Source organism: Lacerta agilis, chromosome 5, assembly GCF_009819535.1.
Source record: "Lacerta agilis isolate rLacAgi1 chromosome 5, rLacAgi1.pri, whole genome shotgun sequence".
Classification (NCBI taxonomy): Eukaryota; Metazoa; Chordata; class Lepidosauria; order Squamata; family Lacertidae; genus Lacerta; species Lacerta agilis.
This window is the reverse complement of record NC_046316.1, coordinates 40,275,395-40,300,267: the sequence shown is the minus strand read 5'-3', so window position 1 is coordinate 40,300,267 and position 24,873 is coordinate 40,275,395. Positions and strand designations below refer to the sequence as shown.

The 24,873-nt window shown below is 40.1% G+C and overlaps 1 protein-coding gene across 4 annotated transcripts in view; it reads right to left on the bottom strand.

The window, feature by feature from the left end:
* Positions 1-24,873, bottom strand: part of ADAM12 (ADAM metallopeptidase domain 12) — a 185,546-nt gene that overhangs the window by 146,555 nt on the left and 14,118 nt on the right. For all 4 annotated transcript variants that reach the window (XM_033149428.1, XM_033149427.1, XM_033149429.1 and 1 more), the window contains one exon: positions 20,258-20,391. In XM_033149428.1, coding sequence (XP_033005319.1) covers positions 20,258-20,391 — 134 coding nt within the window. The remainder of the gene's footprint in view (positions 1-20,257; positions 20,392-24,873) is intronic.

The following is a 24,873-nucleotide window of genomic DNA, read 5'->3' as shown; positions in this document are numbered from 1 at the left end:
ATTCTCTAAGTCTAAGACAAAACAACCATAAAACCAGAGTTCAGTTTAAAAGCTTGCTGGGCTAAAAATGTCTCCAGGAAGTTCCAGAAGTTCACCAGGGAGCAGGCTGAGCTCAACTGGCAGTTCCATAAAATTGGGTGCGGCTCCTGGTGGAGACAAGCCATGTATCTAACATGCACACTAACAATGATTCCCATCACAGACTTCAAGTGAGTGAACAGGGATATTAGGGATCAGGCATCCTGACCCCAAGTTGTTAAGGGCCTTGTAAATGACCACAAGAGTCTTGAAACTGAAGCTAAGTGATATATGAATTGTTTAAATAAATAAATAACCGAGCATGGAGGTTACCAATGCACAGATCAATATGGCCAAAGCAGCCCCCATCTAAAAACAGCCTGATTAGATAGTTGGTGTACTGGCTGTAGCTAATAAAAGGCATTCCTAGCCACTAGGGTTACCTGAGTCTGCACTGACAAAGATGTATCCAGAAGCAGCCCCAAATCCTGATCTGTCCTTCCAGAGGGACTGCCTACCATTCTAGGGAAAGTACATAGGGGGCAACATAAGACATGACCTTCTTAGTGGTGACGTACTGATTAGGGAACATCCTTCTCCCTGGAGGTACACAGGTGGCACTGTGATCTAAAACACCAAGCCTCTTGGGTTTGCCGATCATAAGGCCAGCAGTTCAAATCCGTGTGATGGGGTGAGCTCCTGTGGCTTTCTCCCAGCTCCAGCCAACCTAGCAGTTCGAAAGCATACCAGCACAAGTAGATAAATAGGTACCACTGCAGTGGAAAGGTAAAGAGTTTCCATGAGCTCTGCCACTCATCACAGTGTTCCATGCGCGAGAAGCGGTTTCATCATGCTGGCCACATGACCCGGAAAAGCTGCCTGCAGACAAACGCCAGCTCCCTCGGTCTGAAAGCAGAGATGAATGCTACCCCCCATAATCTAATTCGACTGGACTTCACTGTCCAGGGGTTCTTTACCTTTACCATTTTACTTTCTCCCTGAGGTACAACTGGAACCAACATTCCTGGCATTGCCATGGTAAAATACATCTGTTTGCCTCAGCTGTTGGATGTTAGTCCACTCCTGTTTGTTTGTTTGTTTGTTTGTTGGTTAAATGTTTTAATTCATATAACCATACCTGCTCTTATCTTTTATTTTAAATACTACTCTAACATAGGTTTCCCGGGGACAGTCCCCGGATTTGCGAATAAGTCCCTAGACAAATTCCATCCCCGGAATATCCCCTGATTTCATCTAATGTCCCCCAGAAACGCAGCAGCAGCAGTCTCAGCAACCCAGAGCAGTTGGCTCTGGTTGGCTTCAGGAACTGCTCAGAAGTCCCCATATGATGGTGGTGCAGGGGCTCCCGAACATGTAGTATTTATTTATTTATTTATTTATTTATTTATTTATTTATTTAAAGTGTCCCCGGATTCATTTTAAAAAATATGGTAACCTTACTCTAACATGTTGTGGGACAATCCAGTTAACGACAGGTTAAAAAAGCTCTCAATAAAAAATAATCATAAAAGATGCAAAATGAAGAGTATGGTTATTCATGAGTCCTTCAGAAATCCTCATTGTCAGGCAATTATTATTAGGTTCTATTTAAAAACCTGGATATATAATTACATACTCTCAATAGAGAAGGCAAACCATGTTTGATGACGGTATATTATTTTGAAGTATATTTACCTTTTCAGGTATTAGATCTGTTTCTACAAGCTCAGCAACAACAGAGGTCATTCTTAAGATCAAGAGCTTGAATATATATGTGCTGGTTTTAGAGGCACCACTTAAGTCATTGTGATCAGCCATTTCAAGCAGGGCAGCTTGTGTTTTAGAAGTGTGGCTAATTCCCCACTGCTGAAATTATTGTTGGAACAAAATGCAAAGGGGTTGGTATCATAAATTAAGAACTAATAAGCCAATTTTTAGTTGCAGCAGATGCTATTACTGCCAAGCACTGAAAGAACTTCTGTATTACTATGCTGGAATCTTGGTATCAAAAGGTCTGGCAAGTAGCACCTCTGGAAAAGCTTACGACTATAATGAAAATATTAAGGGGTTAAAGTAAATGAAAGGCTTTTAAAATAACCTGATGGTATTTGGTTGACTACAACAATACAGGAGAAGGGGAAGGCCATCTTCCCCTGAGTGAGTATGCACATTTATGGATTTTGTAAATCAATATTCATATTAAATATTTGATTATTTAATTTCTATACCACTTAATATATTTAAAATATCTCTAAGTGGTGTACAAAAAAAATCAATGCAGCAGAGACATATGGATAAGAAATGTATCTGTGTAGGTTTATTATCTGTTTGTGTGTGTATTTTGCTTAAACTTATTTTTTAAAAATAATAATTCAGCAGTGCCAAGTAGGTCTGCAGAAAATATTTCTATTTGCTTTTTGCAAAATGGGACAACCTCAGTTTTAAATATACCCTGCCAAAAACATGCGCTAAACTTAGTAAAATACTGTATTTTCTGCACAAATGCTATCTTATATATTCTGCATAGAACACGCAGAATATTTTACATCTCTCCCAGGAGAGCTCAAGGAATGTTTGCTCATGCTTATTTTAACCACAAATTACATAGGTTCCATTTGCATATAATAGTAAGCCATACTTAGAAACAAAGTGCCTCTCCCTCTCTCACATAGTTAGCATCAGACTAGGAAGGTTTAAATTCCCGGCCCCTGTCCCACTATCCACCCTTTCATGGACCTGCTGCTTAGAGGGGTAGTGTGAGTGGGCTGCAGTGGCTAGTCACACTTTCATAAACACAGCAACATTCATGGTGTTTATGCAATTTATGTCACATCCTGAACGACACTAACAGATACAGGTAGTTACAGGTAGGTAGCCGTGTTGGTCTGCCATAGTCAAAACAAAATAAAAAAATTCCTTCCTTCCAGTATCTGAAGAAGTATGCATGCACACGAAAGCTCATACCAAGAACAAACTTAGTTGGTCTCTAAGGTGCTACTGGAAGGATTTTTTTTATTTTTATTTTTTGTTTTGACACTAACAGAGTACAACTTCCCCATTAACTTCTAGGTGGCAATAGTTCACAAAAGACGTTCCTTCAATCTTTACAGGCTATTTCCTGCTATTTAAAGCTGCATGTCTTTTTTCTTCTTCTACAGAGCTTTCCCCACAAAAACTCACTCTTGAAAGTTCAATCAAAGCAAATATCAACCCCCGGAAAACCTAAATTGATGTTTGCTCCAATTGAGCACTAAAAAGTGGCGGGTTTTGTGGTGAAAGCTATGGGGGGGGAGGGGAGCTTGGATATGGCACTTTAAAGCATGGACCTGTGCCGGGAAAGAGAGGTGCTAAAGGTAGGTGTTGATAAGCCCAAATTCTCAGTATCTTACCTTGATCAAGAAATGAATGGCAGAGACACAGAAACAAATTTAAAAGGGTCTGAAGTTGGAAAGCAGTAACCAATTCAGCTATATTATATATATATATATATATATATATATATATATATATATATATATATAGGAAAAAAGACAAAGTCTGGAAATTGAGCAGTATGTGATGGCCTTGAGTAGAGTCCAAGCAACTGAAGCCTTGAGTTTAGCATCATCTTCTCCTTTAGGGACATATTTGTTATTGCAGCAACAAAGAATCCAGTTTCTTTTGACTAATTATTACCAACCTGGCAGAATGGGCATGCATCTACTATTAAATGGGAACTTACTTTTATGTCGTGAACCACCCTGTTATCTTCGGATGAAGGGCTGTGCACAAATTTAATAAATAAATAAAACAAAACCCACCTAACTGTATCATCTGCATCAGTGGGACACTAAAATGCAACTGAATTCTGTAAAAATTATAATTCAACGTGGATGTTTATTTCTGTGCATAACAGATCTGCACTAAACCAAGCAATGGATGGAGTAGAATCTGGTGGGCTCAGAGACGTCAGTCGGCCTTTCCTTGTAGGGAACATGTTCCATACCCCTAAAATTGTGGCCTTTTCCTGCACCTTTTAAAGCTGTACTGTTTCCCTTTTTTGAGGAAAAAGCAACAAGAACTATACAGTGCATTCCAAATATGGATGGACCACAGATCTCTATCTAACATCTTTATGATCGTGGCCATTTTAGTTTCAGTCATTTAAGCTATTTATTGACAATCCCTAGCATGGATTTTGTCTTTTTCAGCAGGAACACACACTGAGTGGAGGTTCAATTTAAGGTACTGGTATTAATCTTTAAAGTCCTAAATGGTTTGGGACCAGGATATTTGAATGACTAACCGCACCCATATGAATCTGTCAGATATTTGAGATCAGCCTCTAAGGTCCTTTTCTCTGGTCCATTAGCATTAAAGACTTTCTTGTTTAAATCCACATTTGGGTAATTGCATAGTACTGGGCTTTAATTAATTTTTTTTCTGCAGCTGCTAATCATAATGTTTGATGTCTCTGTTCTTTAATAATTTGGCATTTTAGTATATTGTTATTTGTCAGTGATTATGACGTGAGACCTTTTGGGAGGGAAGGTAAACTGAAAAGCTGGCAAAAAAACTTTTTTTAAAAAAAACAAAACAAAACCCTGATCTATCCACCACAACCCCAAGTTTCTAGTTAGTCGCTGTTATTCCTTACAAAGTTCAGTTCTTAATTAGAAAGGGTTCTTATAGCTCTGTCTGTATTAATTCATTTGATTTCTTAAAATCTCAGCATCAGAAAAGCTGATTGGAACCAATTTGTACTGTGCCCTTGGAATAATAAGAATGAAATAATAAGGATTTGAAGAGATCATAGATATCCAAGATTCTAATCCAAGCTGAATTTATTTCAAAAGTCTTGAAGGGGTAATAACAGATAGGTTTCCTCCCTGAATGAACTCTCAAGGTCAGACAGCTTAATACATCATCAGTTGATTACTTGGCTTTTATTCACCTAATATTATTCTCTCCTTCTGGAATCTCACCCTTAACTCCAAGCCAGTTACTATGTTCTATTACACAGGTTTCATGCCAAGATCACTTAGCACAGATTTCAAGCTCTCTAAATATCTCTCTGTAAAATGTAACCAAGACGAAATTCTTTTTTTCTGTTAGACTTTTGTGAGGTGATGGAATTTAGGCCAAAGTAAAGAGCCAGCAGCTAACTTTCTTTTCTTTTAAATTTCCATTGTCTTTCATGATCTTTTAAAGATAAATTGACTAAGTAGAAAAATGGATAAAGTATTGCTTTTTTTAAAATAATAATGAAAGGAGACATTTCACCCCTGATCTCAGCATATATACTGAATGCTGCAAAAAACATTTCAAGGCTGTATTTCCAAGGCACATTAATTATTTTTATGTGTGGTAAATGGTGGTCTACTAGAAATGTTGATTTTTGACAAATGTATTAGTAAATTAAAATATAGACACATTCTGTTGGCTTAAGAAGAGTAATGTAACTTTTTGAGTAATTGGAACAACTTCTATGCATTTCATGGAAAAAAGAGCACCCTACAAGAGAAATCATAAATTATGAATATTTATTCATGTGTATTGTCCATTGCTTTAAAATATTATAGTGCAAAAGTGTTTTTTTTGCTTTTTTTTTTTAAAAAAGACAGAAATTACTGTTGATTTACATCAACACAAGTGAGAATTTCTTTCTTACGGTTTTCATGTTTAAAATGGAAAATCCTAGATCAGGGTTATATGTAAAATTTATTGTAGAAAGAAGTTTCCAAGCCACATTGGATGATATTCAGCGTCAAGTCATTCCCATTGAAATCAATGTCCATTAATTAAGGTCAATAATTTGTTGGCTACAGCTTGTTATTAACCACGAGACCAGTTTCAAACAACATAAGAAGCCAAATATTGGCTTAGTTCATCACTTGATGGCTGCAACATATGCAAGATCACTAAGGCTGAGCCAAATTGGGGGTGGGCACAATTTGCAACCTCCTTTTGAAATGCACTTTTTCAGTGATTTTTCAACAGACACAAAAGATGGACACAGGTATCTAAGCATACATTCAGATTCAAATGTTGTCCACTGCATATAACCAAGTACCAACTGCTTTACAACCATGCTTTCGTTTGTCATTTTTCTTTGGCCTTGTAACACTGTAGCTGAATCCGATCAATTATGTGATGTCATTTTTTACTATAAAAATGAATGTGTATTTAACAAAAAAGGGGAAGAAAAACTGCAACTGAGGCAGTGAACTAGCATTATAGGAAGGCGGTGGACTTCCCCAAAGCTCATTTTTGCAACAAGATGTCACACTGAATATACAACATTGACCTACAAACCACCACCAAATACTGCCTATATCATTTTACAAGCCTTCAAATCCTTTTTCTGGATATACTTTGACTTGCAGCTGAATGCATTATGAAATACTGCATAATTTAGCTACATGTTTGAATAAGCACTTGGCTAGGCTAGCTGGTAGTTGTTATTTTTACCACTCAGTTATCCCATTTCAGCTGGGGATTGCCACATTTTTTCAGAGCCTTGCTTCAGCGAAAACGCTGGCCTCCAAACACTCAAATGTTCAGATATTTATCTTTTATTTCCACATCCCCTTCTTTACTTTTGCATTATGCATGCTGATAGCCACTGAAGCCCAGTATAAACATAACAAACATCTTGCCTATCAAGTTGTTAGGCTATATAGCTCTGCATCTTTCACACACACACACACACATTAAGGTAACACCAGCTTTTCAAATGTTTCTCTAAGGCAGGCAAGAAATGCATTTGCCAATTCCCATCCACCTCCAACTGCACTTCCATTTTAAATGAAAATTAAAGGGGGAGATTCAATTAGCCATCATTCTTCAAGGTTTTCAAAGTACATTTAAGGAAGGCTGGATAGAAGGAAAGAAGTGGTTGGAGAAGGGAAATGTTTCGTGGTTTCAGCTCTCCCCTTGATGTATTGATAAACCATTAAGATGAACATTAGAAATGAAAACTGATTTGGGAAACACACACACACACACACACGAGAAGACAGAGAAAAATAGGAATTGCTTGTCTGAAATGACTTTGTTTTGGAAATTTTTGCAATGCAACTTTCTTCCTTTGTCAAGACCTATCTGTGGTCTCAAATTCAATAATTCATTAGGTTTCTTGAATTGTTCTATATTTCTCAATACATTATGAGCAGAAGAGCACATGTTCAAGGAAGGAGGAAATGCTGCCCCATCTTATTTGCACACACACATAATCCACTATATAGAGTTCTCTTTTTTAAAAAAGAAAAAGAAAATCAAAGGATGAAAATGGGTTGTTCTTGAGGCCTGGTGGAAAACCCTTTGCACATAAATTGTTTCAGTCTTTGTCCCTAAAGTTGTCAAATCAGTTTCCAACATGTGCTTTAGCTCCTGGGCAGCAGAGCTGCTGCTTGTCTCTCAGGGAGAGAATGGAAACTAGAATCTGCCATCTATTTTGTTGTACTTGAACTCCAGGGGCTTGAGTACTGCCACTGGCTGTTCTTGCCACATTCTAATCTGTTTGCCTTGGAGTGGAGTTGCAGAGAGCTGCCATCCCTTTCCACACATACATAGAGAGAGGGGGGGGGGAGGCAGGCAGGCAGCCAGGCGGGTGGGCAGGGAGGGAGGGAGGGAGGGAGGGAGAGAGAGAGAGAGTGATCCTCAATGCTGTCCGTTTCCTGATATATCAAAAGCTATCCTCAGCACTTTCAAATGGCTCCAGTCACACTTCAACCCTGCACATGGTTAATCGGACGGAATAGAAAGTGCCAAAAAAAGAGCTTTACAGATACCAAATGTTTGCCGGCAATGTCTCCAAGAGACAAAATAAATATGGTTTCAGAGTCAAAAGGATGGCAGGGGTGGCCACCAAGATGGCACCTGCTTGTCCACATGAATGGTCTCAGTCAGTGTTTTGTTTTTCTTTCTAGAAAAGAGGTGCCAGTATTCAGCACGCAAGGGAAGGCTCCCGTACCCTGCCAGAACATTGCAACCCCCTCACTAATCCGGGCAGAAGCTTCTTGGCCTTTGGGAAGGTGGTGCAAGGCTCTGATTTAGGGGGCGGGCGTGTGCACAGAGTTGCCGGTAATGTGTACCAGCGCGTACTGCCAGAAAAAAGCACTGTTCTCAGTACGTATTCCTCAAAATTCTAAAACACACAAGAGATTGTTTGGTCTTCCTGCTCAACTCCTGTTTGCACCAGCTTGGCCTCACTTAACTGAACACCTCCACCCCAAAGGAAGCATTCCAACATTTCACTGGATGCTAGGATTGAGCATGTACCTTCTCTGCTTTTCAGAACAGAGTACAGATGCAAATATCTTCCCTCCTGTATACAAGTGCACTGATGAATGGTGTAGGTGCTTTTTTCCACCAATGAGTGGCTGATGGCGGGGTTGTGGGCTCCCATATTAGGTGGTGGTCACATCTCTCTTTTTTGATCTTTTTGACGTGGCTTTGACTTTGTGCTTTGCCACACACACACAACACAGCCATTTTGTGACTGTGTCCATGGCACACTGTCTAAATTCAAATGTGCCTACTGGAGGTTGGAGACCCTCAATATAAGGAAATGCAAAATAAGATTATATTTCCTGAGCAAGTATAGTAGCTCTGTTGCAGTTCAAAACAATGAAATTCCCTGCTGCTATCCTAAAAGACAAAGCAAGGGAAGGGATGCATATAAAGAAGGTTGGCATGTCTTCATGTTGAGAAATCTCTTGCATGATTGGGTTTGTTTGTGATGGCCTCCATCTGTACTGCAACTGCTCCCCAGCAGGAGGGTATTAAAAATATATATAATGGAATGCCCAAGTATTGACTCTACCTGTAGATGCCTCTATTACATTCAGTTGTAGCAGACATTGTTAGACATTCATTGGTAGCACATCATCCAAAACACATAAAAGTGTATAGCATGGGTAGGCAAACTAAGATCCAGCTGTGAGGGACCCTTCGTTAACCACCAAGAGCCCCCACAACCGTAAAACGTTTACCCAGACTGTGTCTCTCCCTAGGGTTCACCGACGACTAAAATGAATCCCCAAATTGATGATACGAGAGAAGTCCTCGGGGTACCTCAGTGCTTCACGTTCTTAAAGTGGAACTCCTGCCACCTTGGGATCTCCCGCCCTCTGGGTTCCCAAACTGCTGCAGCTTGCCTTTCCTTCTGGCAACTGCGTGGCACCTTTGGCTTCCCTGCCCAGTCCTCTGTGTGTTAGGGAAATAAGCCACCCGTCCCCTTTCTCTCAGGAAACCTCTAGTGCTTTTCCTCTCAACCACACCTCTAGAGGTACTGACGCACTGCCAGAGTCCACGAACGTTAAACAAACAAAATATGTTTATTGAGGTAACATTAATATCAAGGAAGTTAAGGTAGAATGTGGTTACAATGTTTTTTCTATTTGGTACATAAGCTTGGTTACAACATGAAAATGGGATAAAAACTTTCCTTTCCTAACCTAAGCCTAACCTCCAACCCGCTCACCCTCTCACCCTCACTCCCTGACCCACAACAACCGCCCAACTGCCATTCTCTCCCTTTTAAAAGGTAGAAAAGACCCGCCTCTGCGATTGTGCTGCCAGTCATCTTAGAGTGGGTGTTAACTCTTCGAGTGCTGGGGCACCTGCTCACACCCAGGCACAGGGTTGGTCCGTTACACCAGCCCAATCGCATTCTCAATTCAGCCCTCAGACGGTCCAGGAATCAGTGTGTTTTTATATGAGCAGAATGTGTCCTTTTATTTAAAATGCATCTCTGGGTTATTTGTGGGGCATAGGAATTCATTCACCCCCCCCAATATAGTCTGGCCCCCCACAAGGTCTGAGGGACAGTGGACCAGCCCCCTGCTGAAAAATTTTTCTGACCCCTTGTGTATAGCATGCAAATTCAGGATGACCAAATAATGATTTCTGTCCTGCAGAAACACCAGCAACTTAAGCATTTTTATTTCTTATTAGAAAAAGTAGCATCTCTAAATGGCACTTATGAAGCAGCACCTGATTGGCTCCAAGGTCACAGCCTCTCTGGCTTCCATTTGTGTGCCCTGGCACAGGGATTGTGCAGCCCAGTTGGGGAAATCGCAGAGAAGGAATAAGACTCAAGTATTTGGATTGAAACGGGCAACAACTTTTTTGATTGCACCACATTGTGCACCAAGAATTTTCAGGTAAGTGGCCTTGGCTTAGCAGCAGTGTCATGGAGAAGCTGTGCAGCCTTGAGACAGGTTACTGAGGGCAAAGAAAACTTGAAATCCAGATCATTTTAATTCTAGGAGTAGTTTTAGAGGCTTCTAGGAAAACTGAGGCATATGGTATTTGTAGCTTCTGATGATATGTAATTATAAATGAGCTTCATTTAGCAGAAAAGGGGAAATGGGCCAGACACGTTGGTATTTTTCAGTTTCATACTAAGAAGTCGTGCTTTATAGGTTACACCAGAGACACAAAATAGCATTTAGTGAAAATATCCAAAACATTCACTACCTATCACATAATATTTCCACTACTTCAAGGCAGCACAAGTTTGCTGTTCACCACAGCTCCAACAAAACCAAGATGCAGATAGCAACATGCTGCAGAATTCCCAGCAAACAAGCTCAGGGACAGAATACCTCTCCAAGTGAGCATTTCAAATTAAACCCAAATAAGAAGCCCTCCATGTCTCGGCTCACTGCTAATTGAAAATAAAACAGTTAAGCAACATAGTCTGTGTGATCTACCAGAAGGATTTTATAGCCCAGATGTCCCAAAATGTGTTTTGAATTACCTCTTGCTCATTGTAAACAGTTAAATCGTCATTGTAGAATTTTGTATATTTATGAGGCAGCATATTACAAGTCTTTTTACCTCCCGAAGAGCTTTTGAAGTTTGGATTTGTTTTGCCATCAGGCAAGTGATACAATTAATGGATGTGCATTTTATTGTTACATGCAAATTATTTTCGTCTTACAGTGCTAGACATAAATCAAGATGTACTTGCAAAGCAAATTTCAAACTCCTTCCAGTGACTAAATATGACCTAAGTCTTGTTCATTATAGTTGCATAGGTGGTCTAGCATAAAAGAATACTGGAGGGGGGGGAAAGCCATGTAAAAGTGCCATGTACACAGAGGATTCACTCCACACACCCCCATGCCCCATTATCAATAGCTTTAAAGATTTTGTAGATGCTGCTCCCAGAGGTTTAGAGAAATAAATCTTTACAGAATTCATGCCTTAATCTCATAGTACACACCATAGATCCTTGCCAGGCACTATTTCATTCCTATAATTCACAGAACCATGTTTTCATGCAAGGATTGCAACTGATCATATGGTAGCCTGGAACTCAGGACCATCCAATAAAGCTGAACTTTGGAAGATCCAGGACAGATAAAAGAAAGTACTTCTTCAAACACTGCATAGTGAAACTACGGAATTCGCTCTCATAGGATGTTTAGTGATGGCCACTGGTTTGGGTGAATTTAAAAGTGGGTTAGACACTTTTAAATTCATGGAGACAATTCATGGAGAATAAGGCTACCAACAGGTACTAGCCACAATGGCTAAGTTCTACCTCCACTGCCAGAGGCAGTATGCAACTGAATACTAGTTGGTAGGAATCACTGATGCACTCAGGATCTGCTTGTGGGCTTCTCATAAGCATCTGGTTGGCCACTGTGAGGAGAAGGAGAAGAAGAAGAAGAAGAAGAAGAAGAAGAAGAAGAAGAAGAAGAAGAAGAAGAGGAGGAGGAGGAGGAGGAGGAGTTTGGATTTGATATCCCGCTTTTCACTACCCGAAGGAGTCTCAAAGCGGCTAACATTCTCCTTTCCCTTCCTCCCCCACAAAAAACACTCTGTGAGGTGAGTGGGGCTGAGAGACTTCAAAGAAGTGGGACTAGCCCAAGGTCACCCAGCAGCTGCATGTGGAGGAGTGGAGACACGAACCCAGTTCCCCAGATAACAAGTCTACCGCTCTTAATCATTACACCACACTTGCTCTCAAATGCTGGACTATATGACCCCTTGGCCCGATCCAGCCGGTTCTTCTTATGTTCTTACATTCTGTGTTTCCTCATCCCCTCATTGCACAAATTATCACTACATAGAGTGCTGGTGATTGCTTATTTCATAGAAACATAGCATTGTAGAGTTAGCAGGGACCCCGAGGGTCATCTGGTCCAACCCTCTGCAATGCAGGTATCTCAACCAAAACATACATGCAACCTATGCTGAAAAACCTCCAAGGAAGGAGAGTCCACCAAGCTTCTTCAGCACAGCAACTACCAGATATGAGAGACCCCCATTGTGCAGAGACCAGGATGGTCACTCGTGTTCCCCACCCCACAAACAGCCCTGCCCCTCCACAAACCCAAAACAGTTACTCATTCAAATGGAAGCTGCCACTGCATCTGAAAAACCTAGTCTCTAGGATCATAGACTAATTTTAAGTATGTATCTTCATATTTAAAATCAAAGATTCAGTTCATGCAACATGGAAAATTATACTGTAGAGCAATGGCTTTTAAACTGTGTTCTAGAAAGTCCTGGTTTTACACTTAAAGCACACTCAATGTTATTTTTCTAGAAAAATATGAATGCCTCTCTTGTTTTCTTATAATGGCAGCTGAGTGATGCTGGAACTGAGTTCCGGTGAGTTTCAGCAGAAAAAAAAGCCCTGGGCACACTGCAGATTTCTCACTGAGAAGCACATTAACTGTGAGCAATCGTCTCTGAAAGGCAACTTGCCTCCAACTATTAAACTTAGTGTGCAGATCCAAGGGAGCATTGGGTGTGTTCTAGTTCATACTCTCTGATTACATAGATAAATAGCAAGGCCAACTCTAGTACTGCCCAGTGTCCCTCCCACATGAACAGAGCACATACTTTAATATTATTATGAGTTGTGGGTTCCAGGGCTTGGAGGTGCCAGATTCCCCTAAATTCCTGTTAGGTGTTAGGGGGCTTGACTTAATTCGGAACCAACAGGGATTCAATTGCCAGATTAGCCAAAACGCCTGATAATAGCCACTAAATATGAGCTGTTAACATAAAAAATGCAAGGAGATGAGCCATTAAGAAAGCCATACTAGACAGCTCTTGGAAGGGGCCCCTCCTCCAGCTCTGAGTTAATAAGCAGGACAGAGGCCTGAGTTTGAAGGACAGCATTTGGTGTGGTTTTTTTAGGATTGCAGATGGCTGAGATGTGAGCTCAAGAGAAAAGGTGGTAGTATACTGCTGATCAAAATACAACACTTCCATTTGTTCTGAAAGGGGAGAGCACTTTTAAAAGCCAGGTGTCAGAAGTGGGATTTGTGTTTCCTAGAGGAAAGGCCTGTGAGCAAGGTGGCCTGAAGCCGAAATGCAGGTAAGAGTAGCAGCACTCCTTGAGCTACTTGAGCGGATGCAGCAGCAATAAAGCCAGCAGCAGAGTGAACAGCTTAAGGGAATGGAGCAATGGCAAAACCAGAAATTTGAGCAGATGCCCCAGCCCCAGCACCAGCAACAGATGGAGCAGCTAGAGCAGGGGGTCAGCAACCTTTTTTCAGCCATGGGCTGGTCCACCGTCCCTCAGACCATGTGGTGGGCCGGACTATATTTTGAAAAAATAATAATGAACGAATTCCTATGCCCCCCAAATAACCCAAAGATACATTTTAAATAAAGGCACACATTCTACTCATGTAAAAGAGTTTGGATTTGATATCCCGCTTTATCACTACCCGAAGGCAGGCCCCACAAATAACGCAGAGATGCATTTTAAATAAAAGGACACATTCTACTCATGTAAAAACATGCTGATTCCTGGACTGTCTGTGGGCCAGATTGAGAAGGTGATTGGGCCGCATCCGGCCCACGGGCCTTAGGCTGCAAACCCCTGAGCTAGAGCAAATGAACCAATGGCTGAGCCAGCAAGTTTGATAAAATGGGCCAGCTGCCGACAGTGTGTAAGAGAAGCCTCCGTGGAGAAGAAAAGGCGATCTGAATGCAAGGTGAGAGTCCTGCCCCTTGAGATGCTTACAAGGGGCTAAAAGTGACCCAGGACCCCTGGAATCTCGCAAGAGTTCAGAGACTGGGCTGGCGTGCAACAATATATACCCAAGACATCCATGGGAGACTTCCTCAGCAGTAGGTCTGTGTGAAAAGACCCTGAAGGTAGAAAGTTGGAAAACTGTGGCTGTAGAAGAACCATCTGAAATCCTAAGACATCTCCTAGCAGCACAGAACCTGATCAGTCTTATAGGGATTGACCACACTTACTCCCCCCCCCCCACTTTCTAGGCACAGGTCCACTCTTTAAAGCTCTGTGTGCAAACACTCCCACCCCTCCACTTTCCCCAGGGAAACCTGCTCCTTAATGCTGAACCAGAAAAAACAGCAATTTGGGCTTTCTGTGGATCACCGTTTGTTCTGATTCAGCAGTAAATAGCATGTTTTTGCAGCAAAAGTGCCAGGGCAACAAATATATATGGGGAGGAGCACTTGGACACATAGCTTTAAAGAGGAGGCCTGTGCCTAGAAAAAAACAGCGCAAAAGGAAGTCTGAATGAGACCATGGTTTGAGGCAGGGCAGCCACTTATGCATCACCAAAACAAAAGAGGACAAAAGAAACGGCCAGTACAGTAGAGAGTTAAAATGAACTCAGTATGAAAATAGCACTGTACTTATAAAGAGTGTAACATGCCATAACTGTATCAAATTAGCTGTAGCTTTTAAATTGTTGTTAAGACCATGCTTTGTTCCAGCCATTCACTGTATTCGGAAGTAAGATCTAAACCTCTTTTATGATGGAAATTCTTAATGCTTGAATTAAAGGAATATCACATTATATACTACTATATACGAACCAACCAGGATTCTAAGAGCCAGGTTTTCTGATGCTACCTTATAGCTGGTAGATCAAAAGAAACAAGACACAGTGAACACCAGCCTTAAATGTAACACTTTCGCATTCTCAGCTGGGTCGATTACTTCAGTAGTGAGATCAATTTGGCCAAGACTAGACCAACAGGCTTCACTGGCCAAGTAGAACAAGCTTCCAGCCAAATCTATCAGTATGTCACAGAAATAGCGAGTGAGACATTTACTCAGACTAGAGTACTTCACAGTGAGTGACTAAATCACAGCAAATCCACAAGATTTTTTTTTTTGTAATTATATTAGCATATTAACATGTGAGCCACTGGAGATCAGGATTATAGCAACAGCAAGCTTCTCAATGTCCAAAGAGGTAAGATGTGTTATCCAAATTGCAGAGGTTGCTATGAGTGTAATCAGTGAACTTTTGGCTCATGCAACTTGGCCACTCATTTTTTTTTCAAGCCAGCTCAATGAAACACCACGCTAGCAGAGCTACTGACGCAACTATTCACAAAGAACACTACAAGTGCATGACCAAACAAACCAAATCTTCAGGGTTTATCAGCTCCATCCTTCTTTAAGATATTTGTAGGACTCGGAGGCTTTGCTCCACATCCCATTGGTTTACCAACTTAGGCTGGGGTAGGGATCCAGGGTATGGCCTCCTTTGTTCTACAATTGTAGTTTTACAAATCCTTTTCTGAAAAGCCCGCAAAAGCTTTCATTTGATAAATAAAATAGTCTTAAACGGATTGGCATGTGGGATATGAACTTTTTGTTGTTGTTGTTATGCAAGGGAATTTATGAGATGTTTATCTCTATATATTTCAATTATTTCTCTGCCTTTCAACTTTATTCCTTAAAGCTGTGTCTTTCAATTGGTGTGTTTGTGGGGGGCTGCCCCATGTGGGCATATGAAGACATATGAGATTTCAGTGGTGAGGGGATGGGACACACACGACTTTCTATAATGTACAGTAAAAAAGCACTATGAAAATACAAACTATGAAGTTTAGATTCTAAAGGTGAGAAGAGTATATGCAGCTTATTATGTAATATTTGTGACATCATGAGCATACAATATAACCAGCACAACCGTTCATCCTGCACAGTTCAGTTAATCAATCAATCAATCAATCAATCACATATTTATTTATTTATGCTGTTCATTTCCATCAATTTTGAGAACTTCGAACTTTCTCTCCACACCCGGAAACATGAGACAGAGAGAGAACTTCAGCTACATATAAGATCCAGTTAGATAACGACTACTTATTTATTAATCCCATTTGGCTTTGCTCACTAAACACTAAACTCCATCGTCTCCTACCGTAGTCAGGCATTTCAGATTTGCTAAAATAGATCACCTAGAAGCCCCCTGGGAAAAAAAACTTCACTGGTTAACAAAGAGCTTTCCTAACTTTTCATGTCGGTGACACACTTTTTAGACATGCATCATTTTGCAACACAGTAATTCAGTTTTACTAGCAAACTGGAGGGTAAACTAACCCCTTTCCAGCCCTAGGAGCAGCACAGGGAGCCTTCACACAACACACCTGCACACTGCAGCATACACACTAACATGTTGTGACACAGAGTTTGGAAACTCTGGGTTAACAACTTGATTCTGCAGACAATACAAAATACTCTGGCAAAGGGAACCGAGGAGGCCATCCTGCCACTGCAGAACATACTGTGAAGAGCCCTTTTATCCCTGACGTTCAGTCCTTGCCGAAGCATCTCCAAGAGAGGTTTTTGGAATTCAAGTGTGAGTCAACAGCCAAAGATGATGTCAAACCGTTCACTTTGGAAAAGTTTAGCTTGAAATATCTCTTGATATACCCCAAAACAGGAGTGCAGGCTCTGCTCATCATTGTGCCATTTTCATCCACATACCTTTGCAAAGCTCCCCTCCCCCTGCTCTTATGACTAGTAAAACAAAGCAGCTCAACATATTGGATGTTGAAAGTGTGTCCTAAGCTGTGTCCTGAAGGCAAGACATTGAGCCTAGCATGCAACATCATCAGTGTTCACGTCAATACTAATTGTAGAAGATTTTTTGAAAATTTGAATAACTGCTTTTTTAGAATTATAAGCATTTAGATTCACTTTTATTAAGCTAAATTTATTAACTATAATTAAAAGTCATAATATTTCATTTGAATTTTCAAAAGGATTGAAATAATTAGGGGATCCAGGCTTGACGGGTGCATAATATATTAGCTAAAAGGGTACATGGGTTATCAAAGGTTGAGAAACACTGCCTTAAAGCCTGCTTACAAAGCAGAAACAACCTCTAAAATAATTCCCCTAGAATATAGTAGAAGACAACTGAATTTAGTGGTGTATTTTGGCCATATTATACACCTTTTTTGACACACACACACACTATCCTTTTCTTGCCCTGTAGCCATGGCTAAAAACACAAGACAATTGCGAGTCTGTATTATTTACCGGCTCCCTCGGCCAGTAAAGCGAGATGAGCGCCGCAACCCCAGACTTGTCTGCGACTGGACCCAACGGTCAGGGGTCCCTTTACCTTTACCTTTACTATGAAACTATAGGAATCAATAATGCACTTGCTTCACAGTGTTTTGATTCCCATGAATTACGGTAAGTATTGCTAGCATTTCCCCCCAAAATCTTGCCAGCATTGAGGATTTACAAGGCTCCACTTGTTTCAGCAACGCAGAGTGTAAAGTTCTTTATCTGCTACTTATACTGAAAGATCCCTGCCGTTTGGCAACTCTTTTCCTGGGTAAATATACAGACTTGTTTGCAATTAGCATCATTTAATGAAGCGATGTTACCTTGCTTGTAAGCTACATGTAATGGAAGAGTATGACCCACAGAACAACATTTTCACTTGGACAGGCCCAGGCTGCAGGTAAACTGAAATGCTACCACAACTGCTTCAAAATATTATGTCAGAAAAGTATCCTGTGTAAAACAACTCCAGCAATATTGGCTTAATAGTTAATTTTTTTATGGGAAAATATAAGCTGCAGCAAATAAGGAAAACTTCCCCCACACTAGGATCACACAATTATTTAAGACATAATTAAATAATTTCTACTAAGACCAAACATGGAGCATTTCCCCTCAAACATTTCCTTTAATACTGGGAAGTAAAAAGATGCCGTTAGACTGGATATTGGTGCAGGTACCCTTCACTAATTTCTCTCACCTCCCTCACCCTGCCAAATAACTGCAGCTTTGAGGGGGGCATATATTTACAATTAAGGAAAAGGCATAGGAAGAAAGAATTAAAACCCTCTCTCAAGGCTCTACCTTCCCTCTATTCAAAGCAGCTGCCTGGGCCATCAGTCAACACATCTCATATCCATTATTGTTGGCCCTGAATTTAATGGGTTCTAATTCAAGGTGAACATTAAAAAAAGTTTTGTGGTTTGGTACAGAAATCCACGGGGGACACCAGTGCCTTCCTTCCACAGATGCTGGTGGAAACTTAATATAAAAGCGAAGTTTCCACCAGTTCCCATGAAAGGAAGGCACTGATGCTCCGCATGGATTTCTGTACCAAACCACAAATCTTTTTTTAATGTTCACCTTGAATTGGAAGCAGTATGGGAAACAAATTAATGATATAAATACTTTATCATTGTTCTCAGAAAGGTCCTGTGCTGTAACCCTTTCAACAGACTACACTCACTAAATCTGAAATCTCTAAAGAATTATAAAAAGCACACCATCTGTTTCTAATTAAATGACCTAAAAATAGAATCAGGAAGATATCTAATACATAAGACATTGTGTTACGTTTGCTTAAGATCCCACATGTATGCCTCTTTGGTGAATGTTGTATTTTAAAAGTTGGCAATTATCCCCCTGCCAATTAGGAAAGATAATGAAGGCTAACTGAATGCATGCAACCATATGTTTTCATAACAACTAAATCACCACATATACCAAGACTTGTCTTTTAAAACTCAAAACATTACAAAATCTAATTCATCTATTAAATTCTATGCAAAATCATATGGGCATTTACCTGGGAGCAGCTCTACTGAATGCACTGGGGCTTACTTCTCTGTAAATATAAATCAAGATTGTGCTGCGAGAAATTCTAATTGTACCATAAAAGGCTGTAGTCACCAATATGGTGCTTTCCGATACAACTGGAAACTTCTGGAGCTTACAAAGCCGAGGCCAATAGTCAGATCCAGTAAAACAGATCCTTCTTAAATTTCCCTCTTCCAGCCACCAACCCACCATCAAATCTATCTCTCTATTTACTGAGCCTCAACAATCATCTGGTGCTTTTCAGTGCTGTCATGGTACAAACATATAAATTCAACAAATGAATCCATATCAATCTTTGCCATTTTGACAAGGGATCGCCTCAAATCATTAGTTACCTCTTTGTCCACAGAAGTGATTTGTGACTTCATAGGATGGCAACAAAGCCACCAAAGTAAAAAAAGAAAGCTATGAATATCCTTGGGGATCCATGTCTTAGATCAAATGGATGGTGTTTTGATAAGAACCCCATGTAAAATTATTCAAATTCAACAGAATCCATATTAATTTTGCTGAATCAGAGTTCAACCCAGACATCAAGGAAAAATAAAGAATTTATATGTTTGTACCATGACAGCACTGAAAAGCACCAGATGATTGTTGAGGCTCAGTAAATAGAGAGATAGATTTGATGGTGGGTTGGTGGCTGGAAGAGGGAAATTTAAGAAGGATCTGTTTTACTGGATCTGACTATTGGCCTCGGCTTTGTAAGCTCCAGAAGTTTCCAGTTGTATGTGTGCGGGGGCACATACAACATTCTCTCAGAATTCCAATGTACTAACAGACCCAGAAAAGCTAGTAACCTTTATAATGTCACAATTGGCCAATAGATGACTTTTGCAACTAGCAAAATCAACTGAATGAAGATTGGAAGCAAAAGTTGAGATTTGTTAATCTAGTTATCTTATTTCCAATGGGCTTCTGTTTAATTCTACTAATCCATTTTCGATCACTTCTTTTTTGATAGCGATATTAAGTAACAGAACAAAAGAATGCAGTTTAGATTTCTGTTTTAAACCACAGACATTCAGACAGAGAAAAATGTAACAAAAGAGCCTCTATGGTCTTTTAAGTTGGGGGGGGGGGAGCTCATATCTTCAAAAACCCTAGCTAATAAAAATTAATCAGGATCATGAGATAAAATCAAAACAATGAGTTACATTATGTGGTATCTCTCTTTATGGACTCTAAATAATTTAAGAGTATGATTCCATATAGTAATATGTTTGTACACACACACACACACACACACACACAGAGAGAGAGAGAGAGAGAGAGAGAGAGAGAGAATACTGCAGGCTATCACTGCAATCCTGCATGCAGATGGGCTATATTCTATGAGGTTATATAACAATAAACAGCCAAATGAATACATACCTTGGAATAAGAGCTTTTTAATGGTGTCCACTGTTCACTACTCAGGAGATAAGGGACTATTATTTCATAGTGTGCTGATAGGTTCTTTGGAATCCATTGCCTAGAGAATTCCAGCTTGTGCTTTGCATCCCCTCCTAGAGTAAAAAAATGAAAAGGTTTAATGTTAATGAACATATTGCACATATACAAAATATTGCTAACTGAAATAAACTGAGAAGGTAAAACGCCAATGTAATACTTAAAGACGTGATACACAAGTAAGCATTTATGTGGTCTACTTTTTGGTTCCCTATTACGTTGCTTTCACTTTGGAAGTAGATAAAGAAATCGTTTCCGCATGTGGACGAAGGAATAGAAAGAGATTAACTTGAAATAGAAGGAAAAATGATAATGGAAGGTACTTTACACCAACCCAGTTGCTTCTTAAGACTGTGGTCCCTGGCACCCTTTCAGAAGGTCCCTGAGGCTAAGGTAAGATATTAAGAGTAAATGCTGAAAAGGCAGAGGTTTCTCACATTTCTCCACTGCATTCTGTATAGGCACTCTGTTTTCAGTAACCGTAGTTAAGATTAACAATAGTTTAGGGCTCAGATGATGCTAAACTGGGGTTTATCTAAAGTGTGTCTAATTTCCTCTTGCAGCTACACTAGAGAAGGAAAGAAAGGGAATTGCATGAGCCTGGGGAAAACTTGGCTAATTCATATTACTGTTAATCCATTGTTTAGTGCTACATTAGAACAAAACCATCCTAGTATGGCAACACTACTAAAGATAAATAAATAGCAATTTCCTCTTATGTTCTTTCTTTTCCTTTACCTGAGTCCTTGCTATCCTACAATAAGGTTACATCTCAGGTTATATAGCTCTTCACATGAGCACAGCGGGGGGGGGGGGTAGGGAGGCAGCTGCTGCCCCATAGATCAAGTAAAACAATAGAAATAACTAACTGAACCAATCATAACAAAATAAAAAATAAAAAAATTCCTTCCAGTAGCACCTTAGAGACCAACTAAGTTTGTTCTTGGTATGAGCTTTCGTGTGCATGCACACTTCTTCAGTTGCAATTACCAAAACTTTGCAATTACCAAACTTAAAACCATGGAGAGACCTGGTCTGAACAAAGACACTGGGTTCTTATCTCATTATACACGACAAAGCTATCTTTAGCCATCTCTCCCCTTGCTTTTTCCTGTAAGACCAATTGCAGTCATTAACAGTCGTCAACAGGTTTTCCACACCTATCAGCCAATCACCCATTCCCACCACCCTTCTGAGTAATACCCCTCCCCACTCTCTCACTATATATAAGGGTCTGGTGACTTCTGTTTCAGTGTATCTGAAGAAGTGTGCATGCACGCAAAAGCTCATACCAAGAACAAACTTAGTTGGTCTCTAAGGTGCTACTGGAAGCAATTTTTTTATTTTTTATTTTGTTTTGACTATGGCAGACCAACACGGCTACCTACCTGTAGCTGAACCAATCATGTCAGTTCTGCCCCCCCCCCACAAAAGTCCTGCCCCCTCTAACAAAGTCCTGCCCCCCAACAAAAATCCTGGCTACACCCATGGATCTTCACATTGATTTTGCACAAAGGGTTTAACCATTCTTATTTAAGACTTTGTATTATCTCCCCTAAATATTTTTAAGATCTTTAACATTTTATTCTTCTCTGAATAAAACTCCGCAGTTGTGTGCCATTTCTACAAGCTATTTGAGTTGTTGTTTTTTCCTGCCATGGACATAATTATCAATTATCTCAGTAGTTTCAAAATCTTTTATCCGGAACATGCAAGTCGCAGAGTATTTACAATCCCTAGGTGTCCTAGATGCACATTAGTGAAAGAATCATCTCAAAGAGAGATGATATAAACTAACACAGTATGCACTGCGGAGCCAGATTATTAGTGCTATGTCAAAAAAAAGCAACTGGTTCCTGGCTTTTATTTCTTACTCCTAATTATACTAATTATAGCTGCCAGAGAAACAGCTCTAAAATGTAATAAAGCTCCGTGGGTCTCAAGTTACTCACTATGGGCTTGGTCCAGTCAAAGTTGCATACTTCTAGGTCAGAGAAATTTTAACAGGATTCTAATGAGATTTAAGTGTTTAACTTGGTTGGACTGCAGCCAAACTTTAGCCCAGCTCTGTATTTTTAGTAATGACAATCTATGAGACAATCCATTTATTTGTAGTGCGAGATCTTAAAAGGCTGCAAACCAATCCTGGGCAAATTTACTCAGAAGTAAGTCCTACTGAGTTCAGTGGATTTAGTTCCTAGCATGTATCGGATTATAATCATTCTGCACCATCTGTAGCCCCTTGATCAGTTGCAAGAGAAGCCACATGTTCAGCACATTACAATGACCAAATTATCCCTAGCTATGAAAGGGTGCAGCTGGAGAAAGGCACTCTTTACCACAGAGGCCACCCGGGAAAATAGTTTCTAGAGCACCCTAAACCGCATTCCTGTTTCTTTAGAGGGAATGTAACCCTATCTAGAACAGGCAAGGAAACCATTTACCCACAGTGTGTCTTTATCTTAGAAGGATTCAGTTGGTGTTTATCTTGGAACTGAATTGGTTTTATGTATGTGCTGTTGTTTTAAACTTGTTTTTATATTTATAATTGTCTTTTGAAATTGTTTTCATATGTGCAATTGTTTTTAACTAGTTTCATATATGTGATGATACTGCAAATTGTTTCAGGAGAGGATGCAATTCATTAATGAAATAAATAAATAAACTCAGTATCGATCTGTTGGCCTTCATTCTCTACACAACTGCATCCAGGCACTGGTTCAGTTTCTGCACAGCATCTCCTGTCTAAGATTTAATGGGGAAACAAGAGCCGGGTATCATAAGCATACTGATATGTGCACCAGGCTTCCCGATGACCAGGCTTCCCGATGACTGCTCCCAAAGGTTTCATATGAATGTTAAATAGAATTGCAGACATGATAGTGGCTGTCCAGCGTGAGACAGTTATGCCACTGAAGAGTCCCTGAATGTGAGGGAGATGTCATATCATTCCTAGAGGGGCAAGGCTACATCATCATCATCATTTATTATTCATGCCCCGCCCATCTGGCTGGGTTTCCCCAGCCACTCTGGGCAGCTCCCAACAGAATATTAAAACACAATAAAACATCAAACATTAAAAACTTCCCTAAACAGGGCTGTCTTCAGATGTCTTCTAAAAGTCAGTTAGTTGTTTATTTCGTACAGAGTGGGTGTGGTGTCATGAGTGTGCTCACACCACACTGTGCCCACACCACTCTGAGCTCCCTTGCTGCCACTCCCCTTCCCCTGTTGGTAAGTGCCAGCAACATGCAGCACTGGGATGCCTGGAGAGCAATGCAGTTCCACCCAATGATTCTGAACAGAGCATATGCTTAATCGGATTATCTCCATCAAATCAGCGCATGATCACCATCAAATCTCTCCAAGCCACATTTTATTTCTTGTCCCAATTAAACCTTCAACACAGATTGGAAGGAGTAGTTTGGCCATTTAAAACTATTTTTTTCCATACTGCTATGGAAGGGGGGGGGGGGAAACCTTTCACACATCTTGAGCAACGCATAGCATTACTTTTCTAATGGTAGCATGAAATGAAATCTACACAGTTTCGTCTCAACCATGAGGAATCAAAACAGTGTCATCAAATAAGGGTCGGGGGGGGGGGTACTACTAGCCTACTAATTAATACTATAAATATTTAACTGCAAATTCTTGAAAGTAACCCCTGAATTCTTCCAGAAAGAAAGGATCGTTGTCCAGGTAAAATAAAAAGTGAAACTTGTCCAAAAAATCTTATGGAAAAAGTAGATTTTGTCAGTGTGTGTGCAGAATTCTTTTCAGCTCATTAGAGCAGTCACAACTATTTAAAATTAAATTACTTCATTTTTATACCAACTACTTTACAAGATTCATAAATGTTAAGCCTCCATGGGAAACTTCATAAACTTTTATCTTAAAAAGCAAAATAGTTCTCTCTGCAGTTTTTTTTTCAGTGCTGAGTTTATTAATGTGCAACACTTATTAACGCTTAATAAATGGATGAGTGTGTGTGTGGAGAAGATAGATAGAAATATTGGGAGACCAAATGATACTCTGAAGCACTGGGAAGAAACAGAAGTATTTCAACAGAACCAAATATATGATACTAAATATATGACAAAATTGAAACAATATATCCCAACTTTAGTTAGAAGTTAGGCAATGTTATCTCACTTTCTTTTGGTGCACATGGAATTTTAAACTTTACAGAGCTCTTCAGGCAGCTGTGCAATGGTTAAAAGCAGGCATAGGCAAACTCAGCCCTCCAGATGTTTGAGGAGTACAACTCCCATCATCCCTGACCACTGGTCCTGTTAGCTAGGGATGGTGGGAGTTGTAGTCCCAAAACATCTGGAGGGCCAAGTTTGCCTATGCCTGGTTAAAAGCATGTATGCATCAAATGAAGTTGGACCATATAAGATTTCTCCAACATTACTATTAACCATTCTCTAAAATGAACACAGCACAACAGTCCCAAGATGGGCTGGGCATATTCCATTCCATTCCATCAAGGGCTTTTGTTCATGGGACAAGAAGCCTAGCAACCAGTCAAGTGC